Source organism: Alligator sinensis, unplaced genomic scaffold, assembly GCF_000455745.1.
Source record: "Alligator sinensis unplaced genomic scaffold, ASM45574v1 scaffold448_1, whole genome shotgun sequence".
In the NCBI taxonomy this organism is placed as follows: domain Eukaryota; kingdom Metazoa; phylum Chordata; order Crocodylia; family Alligatoridae; genus Alligator; species Alligator sinensis.
The window spans coordinates 4286190-4293432 of record NW_005841870.1 but is presented as its reverse complement, the minus strand read 5'-3'; the positions used below and the strand labels follow the sequence as shown (position 1 = coordinate 4293432).

Here is a 7243-nt window from a genome sequence, read left to right as displayed (position 1 = left end):
TGCTGCCAACTAGAAGCACTTTTACCTGTATCCCTATCACCTGGGGAAGACGCACTCACTTAACCAAGATGAGTGAAGCAAACACAAAAAGAAATGTACCGTATATTCTGTATGCCCTCCTGCCCTCTCAAGCCCCAATCAAAGCCCAGAATGCAAAGGTTTGGAGGGGAGGAATGTGAGCTCTGAGACCCTCCTTGGCAGCTGCTGAACTACCAGGGCTATCTGAACAAGCGAAGGTATTGTGGATGTGGCTTATATGGTTCATCAGGCACATGTGGAAGAGAGATGGCAGCGAGACAGAGCAGAGGAGTTCTGCATTCCAGACTGAATAGCAATGAAGGCCAGAGAAGCAGAAGAAGGAGAAATAGTTCTCCAACCTGAACTGCAGCAAACAAAGGACCAGGAGCATTAGAAATGGCTGTAGAGCTTCATGGTCCTAGAGATACAGAGCCCTAGTCTGCAGGAATTAAGGGACTGATGATGGGCAACAGTTTTGTTTTGTTTGAATGCCTATAGTAGTCTCCTAGACCAGTGTTTCTTAACCTGTGGGTCACAATCCACAAGTGGGTCTCAAGACTACATGAAAGGGTTGTGAACAGACATTAAAAAATGGATCAACAAACTTTAAAAATGGATTCTCCTTTAAAGGAGAAAAAAAGGAAGCCGTTGCTTTTCCTTTGCAGGTTGTTCCAGCCTGCAAGGGGCTGCTTAGGACTACTTGGGGGATCCCCCATACTCCACCCCCCCAACCTACACACTGAGGGGCTGGGGCCTGGAGGCAGCAGTGAGGGGCACTGGGTCGAGACTGGCCATCGATGTTTACCAATGGGTTCTGGTACAAAAAAGGTTGAGAACCACTGGAGTAGACTACTAACATTTCCTATTTCCACCGAACAGTGAACACAGAGGTGGGAGTGATATTAAATAATGTAATGCAGAACCAGCTCTGGTATCTAATTGATATCAACTCCCCAGTGGGCAGTGATCTGAATTAGAGTAGATATAGATTCCAGACTTGTGGATCTGAGTAGCTCAGCCCACCCCAGGCATTAATACTGACCTACACAGTGATCTGAAACAGAAGGCTCTGGGCAAACCCATCACTGCTGTGTGTTTTGTTTTGCATTTTGTGATGGTACAAATAAGCTTTTCTCATTTGTTTTTTTCCTTTGTCCAGGCACCCTGTGGGCAGATGAAGAGTCCAGTCAGAAACTAAGTAAAGTGCTTTCCTGCACCTTTCCGCAACAACTAAGAGAAGATAAAACCACCTTTTCTTCCAGAGCTTCTTCTCCAGCACACTCGGAGCCCACTGAGAAACCAAAGCACATCAAGACTAAATTACAGCTGGTGGATTTGGCTGGTAGTGAATGTGTTGGTGAGGATATATTTTTATGACAATGCTGTTTTGACTTACGGGCATGATTGTTTGAAAGGGAGTAGCTGGGTTTAGCTTATTAACTAAGGGCTTGTGCTACCCTACTTCTTCATAGAAGGTGATTTAGACTCATGCACCCAGACTGTACTGATGCCATTGCATCTGATTTACCACTGTATTATTCTAGCTTTACACTGATATTATGTCATTGAAAATACCATGTAAAATGAAGTAACACTGCAAATAGTTGGGCCCAGGCAAGCACAGTAGTACTGTGGTAAGTACAGCATTTGTTCAGACTGTTCTATACAGTTGTAATAGACTAGTATAGTTCATATATATGTAAAAAAATTAGCATATTCTTATTTTTCATAGAAGTGTTCATGAATTATTTGACTATACTAAATGCTATAATGATCGATGTCACTGTGTGTGGTTTTCCTGCCTACTTGAGAAAAAATCTTGAAGGAAATTGGTGTGTTGAAAAGATAATACTGTTTTCTTTGTTTATTCAGCACGTTCCTTTTCCTCCTCCTCTATGTGCACAATAATTTTTAAAACTTTATTATTTCCTAAAGGAGAAGCTTTCTTACTAGGAAAAGCCATGCAGCCAAATGTACCATTCCAGAAATAATGTTTTGAAAACAAAACCCGTATTATGAAAGAGTCCTTTACATTACTGCCAAGAGCTCTTTCTTCTGGTCACTGTTAACTTTTGTTCTATAAAAAAACATAACAGGATATGTTATTTTTTTAATATGCTGTCAGTGTTAGAAACTATTTGATAAACATGAAATTGAGCAGTACCGCATGTTTGTCTGTTCCCTCCACTCAAGCAGGGTCCAGGCATGTGCTATTTTATGTACTTACTGGACCCAATCCTCAGGTAGTGTAAAGTGATATAACCCCACTGCAGTAGCCTCAATATGCTGGTGCTGATTTATATTAATGAAGATCTGGTCCAACATATGCAGTGGACTAGATTCTGCTATTGATTCTGGTGGTGAAAATCTAAAGACATTAAAATTACCTTGGAGTTAGACTGCTTTACCATAGAGCAGATTTTAACCCAGTATCTTCTGAGCACTGAGGTTTTGAGCAAAGTTAAATGAAAAACAATTTTGTCAGGATTACCTGCATGTCTACACTGTTTACAAGCACCATTTCCCTTCAGCTTGATAGTTCTTTTTACAGTCATCCAGAATGATCTTTTTTAATCGTTTTCACGTTGTTGTTTGTGAGCCAAGTTGCTAGTTCTTAGAGAACACTATCAAACCTCCTTATAAATCTATCCTAAGGGGTGGGGGTTCACTTTGAAAACTTGGGCAAGTGTGGCGAGTCAGATCTTGGTTCAGCCATCACGTAAAGCCATAAGGGGAAATAAGATCCTTCCTCACTGCCACCAGCATCTGTATGGGATTTCTCTGTCTCTGCTGCAATCATGGCAAATGAAGGAGATTGGCACTCTGGTACTGACAAGTGTTGGCAGCACATTATTACCCTACTAGCAGCAGCCATGAAGGAGTGCAGAAGGGATTGTCCCTGCTAGGGGTTGTCTACCCATAGAATTGCAAATACAACTAAAGGCCTGAGATGTTGTATCAGTTTAGTTAAACTTGTGCAGACTAAGCCATAGAGAGACAGTTCCTTTCTTGGGTAGCTCCTGGGGCACTGCAACCATGTGCTTCCTTTTACATGGAGCCAGAACACAAAGTACAATGCAACCCTTCATGTAAAACTACTACAAGGGATTATACTATGACTCTCTGTATCTTTTAGAGACTAGAAAACATAAATACCCATCACATTAACAGCCCACTTCATGTCCAGCATATGGTCCTTGTCATCTTGACCTGGCATCCCATCAATTAAGCAGATTGATGCCACTTTCTCTTCTGGCCTGGGAGATATCTATTAATAGATGACTACTGGAGGAAATGGTATACGATCTTACTTCAGACTCATTTGGAACCAGAGTCCCACGGCTCTAGACCACTGTCTTGCTGAATCGTCTTCGGGTCTTTTCTCTGGATCCAGACTACAAAGTTTTTACTTTTTTACTTGCAGAACTACAGTCTTGCTGGCGAAACATTGAATAGTGAGTCCGTACCCAAGGCTCCTAGGGAAGATAGCTAAACCATCCTTTCTGCAAGGCTTTTGCTGTTCTCTGTCAGCTAGAAGGCAGGCACAAACACTCTCAGACTTCAGCTGTCTTTAATAGCTCCTTCACCAACTGGTGCCTCCCAGGGTGCAGTTCACACTACAAAGCTGGTGGAGCCACTGTAAATGCATAGATATGCCCAGGCTCTGGCAATGTAACAGTGGAGGCAGCTATCTAGTGCTGGAAATTCTGGCAGTTTGAGTATGAACAAGACCTGGATCAATGGCCCGATCACAATATATATGGACACAGGGTATATGGTACAGCCAGTAAGGTCTTCTTATGAATGAGAAATAAATCAGGATTCTGCACTGTGGCCAAGCATTGAAGATCCCTCAGCACGTTGCTTGGGAAGTGGAGTATTGCTACGTGTTGTTCAACAGTACAGTGTCACTGTGTAATTAAGCAGCTGCTGCATTTTGCCTCAGAGATGGAGAGCCCTCAGCTCACCTTTCTCCATTTATCTTTAAATGTGTTATTAAAACAAAAATGTTAGCTATTAACATTAACAATAAACAATACACTGTACATAGAGCCTTTGTACATAGATGCCTACAGCCAGCAAAGCTTTGACTTATTGTTATTTTCTTTTCTACTCAATTAGGCATGTCTGGAGTGACTGGAGCAGCCCTGAGAGAGACCTCATTCATTAATCGCAGCTTGTCTGCTCTGTCGGATGTCCTTGGAGCAATATCAGAGCAGCGCTCTCACATTCCTTATCGAAACAGCAAACTAACCCACCTACTTCAGGACTCCATAGGTGATAATTTCTTTTCCTTTTTCCAAAACTTGACCTTGCATTTTTATTAAGAAAATACTTAAGGTTTTGGGTTAGGGGTTGCCTTAGCTTATTTTTTGTTTGTTTCTTCACATGTTTTGATGTTTTCCCAAATGAGGTTGTATATAAGGCCATCCTTAGCAGACTGGCTGATGGCAACATCCTGAGGGATAGCCAACATGGGTTTGTTACGGGTAGGTCTTGTTTGACCAATCTCATTTCCTTTTACGACCACGTGACCTAGCACCTGAACAACAGGGAAGAGATTGATGTCTTATATCTTGACTTCAGAAAAGCCTTCAATCTGGTATCCCATGATCACCTCTCGGTAAAGCTGGCAAACTGCAGCCTCGGCCTCACCATGATCCACTAGCTGGGGAACTGGTCCTGTGGTAGGACCCAGAGGGCGGTGGTCGACAGAAGTCAATTGTCGTGCGCTGTGACCAGTGGGGTCCCTCAAGGCTCTGTCCTAGAGCCTATACTATTTAACATTTTCATCAATGATGTAGACATTGGTGTCATAAGCGGACTGGCCAAGTTCGCCAGCAACACCAAACTCTGAGGACAGGAGGGCGATCCAGACAGACCTTGACAGGCTGGGAAATGGGCAGACGAGAACCTGATGGTGTTTAACACTGAAAAATGCAAGGTTCTCCACCTTGGGAGGAAAAACCTGCATCATACTTATAGGCTCAGCAGTGCTATGCTGGTTAGCACTACAGATGAAAGGGACTTGGGGATCATGATTGACCACAAGATGAACATGAGCCTTCAATGTGATGCTGCAGCTAGTAAAGCGAGCAAAACACTGACTTGCATCCACAGGTACTTCTCAAGCAAATCCCAGGACGTCATTCTTACGTTGTACTCAGCCTTGCTGAGGCTGCAGCTGGAGTACTGCGTCCAGTTTTGGGCTCCACAGTTCAAAAAGGACGTGGAGGAGCTTGAGAGGGTGCAGAGGAGAGCCACGCGCATGATCAGAGGTCAGGAAAACAGACCTTATGATGAGAGGCTGAGAGCTATGGGACTCTTCAGCCTGGAAAAGTGCAGGCTCAGGGGAGATCTGGTGGCCACCTATAAGCTTATCAGGGGTGCCCATCAGGATCTGGGGGAACGTCTGTTCACCAGAGCACCCCAAGGGATGACAAGGTCGAACGGTCACAAACTCCTCCATGACTGTTTCAGGCTGGACATAAGGAAGAACTTCTTTACTGTCTGAGCCCCCAAGGTTTGAAAAAGACTGCCACTAGAGGTGGTTCAAGCACCCACTTTGAATGCCTTCAACAGACATTTGGATGTTTATCTTGCTGGGATCCTATGATCCCTGCTGACTTTCTGCCCCGGGGCAGGGGGCTGGACTCGATGATCTTCTGAGGTCCCTTCCAGCCCTAATGTCTATGAATCTATGAATCCATCATTATAAGTCTAGCAGTGTTTCTGGAAGAGGTTGTATAGGAGGGCATAAAAAGGCACTGGAAATCAGAAATCTATTCTGAACTCTCTTAATGATTTGTGTAAGCCGTTTTAACTTTATTCAGTGTTGGTTTTATGTGCTGGTAAGTTTTATATACCTACTTCATTGGATTCTGAAACGCTTAATTAATTTAAGATTTAACTTCAAGTATGTTTTAAAATTAAGCTTAATTAATCCACTGTTTGGTTTATACAAGTATCAGAAATGTTCAGATTTCCTGGCTCCTCTTGCTGCATATAGTACACAATGCCCAAATAGTATATGGAGATCCTAGAGCATGCACTTAAGTTCTCTGGTACATCTCCTGTTTGAGCTCGTGTGTGCACCTCTTCTCTAACATTTCATTGAAGTGCACAATGGCAGTAAGTAACATGAGTGCAGCTCACTGGTGAGCATATGTTTCAGGTTGGTCCCCTGCTGTCTGATCCACCCAGGGATTGTCTACACATGCACTTTATTGTTCATTAATGTGCAGTAGGGCTGTGCGAAAAAGCACCATTCATTTCGACGGGACAGTGTTTCGTTTTGGGTTTTGTTTCGTTTTGAATCACTGTTCCGTTTTGTTTCATTGAAACTGTTTCTCTGTTTCAACACTTGACATTTCACTCATAGGCTATAATGGGGAAGCATAAAACGGCCTATAACTTTGTAATTTTTTTGGCAGATTTGGATGAAAACAGCAGGGATGGTAGACCCTTCTGAGGGCATGAAGCCTGCCCTTCTGAGGGCATGAAGCCTGCCAAATTTCAAGGAGATAGATATAGGGGTTTCTGGGAAACTGCACCTCAAGCTGCTGACAAGCAAAACTTGTGACATGTGACTTTGTGTGTGTTAAGGCTCACCCTCACTGGTGCTAGGGCCTCTATACAGCACGGTAGTGTGGCCCAATGAGGTCTCCTCCACCCCTACAGCCTCAGCCTGGTCCACCACTTTAAATGACAACAAGTAATAACTTAGTAAGCACCCCAGTAGCACCAGCAGCATCTCCAGGCAGCCAAACTGTCACAGTCAATATCAGAGCAGTCCTTCCTCCTCCCTCTCCTTACTTTAGTTTCTGTTTCCCTGCAGGCAAGCCCAGCTTAAGCTTCGAAACTTGAAATGTTTTGAAACTTTCAAAATGTTTTGACTGCCCTCGTTTTGTTTCAAGGCTGTTTCGAAGCCCTTCGTTGTGTTTTGATTTCACTGCTTGAAATGAGTTGAAACAGCATTGAAACGAAACAGCCGCCAAAATTCACACAGCCCTAATGTGCACTAAATCATCACCGTCTATGTGTATGCAGCGAATACTGCACAGTAGATCAATTTAAAGCACCATTTGCTAGCACTGATAGATACAGGCACTAGAAAATGACACTTTAAACTAATGTGCTGAAGCACATATGTAGACTATGACTGGGAGCAATTTGCTCCCTGTCAGCCCAGGCAGCAGGGGACCACAACTTCTGCCTGGCTAAG

The 7243-nt window shown here is 43.5% G+C and overlaps 1 protein-coding gene across 1 annotated transcript in view; it reads left to right on the top strand.

Moving 5' to 3' along the window:
- KIF25 (kinesin family member 25) overlaps window positions 1-7243 on the top strand; it is a 71717-nt gene that overhangs the window by 62412 nt on the left and 2062 nt on the right. The window contains exons 13-14 of the mRNA XM_014526953.2: window positions 1178-1375; window positions 4141-4296. Of these exons, the coding sequence (XP_014382439.1) occupies window positions 1178-1375; window positions 4141-4296 (354 nt within the window). The remainder of the gene's footprint in view (window positions 1-1177; window positions 1376-4140; window positions 4297-7243) is intronic.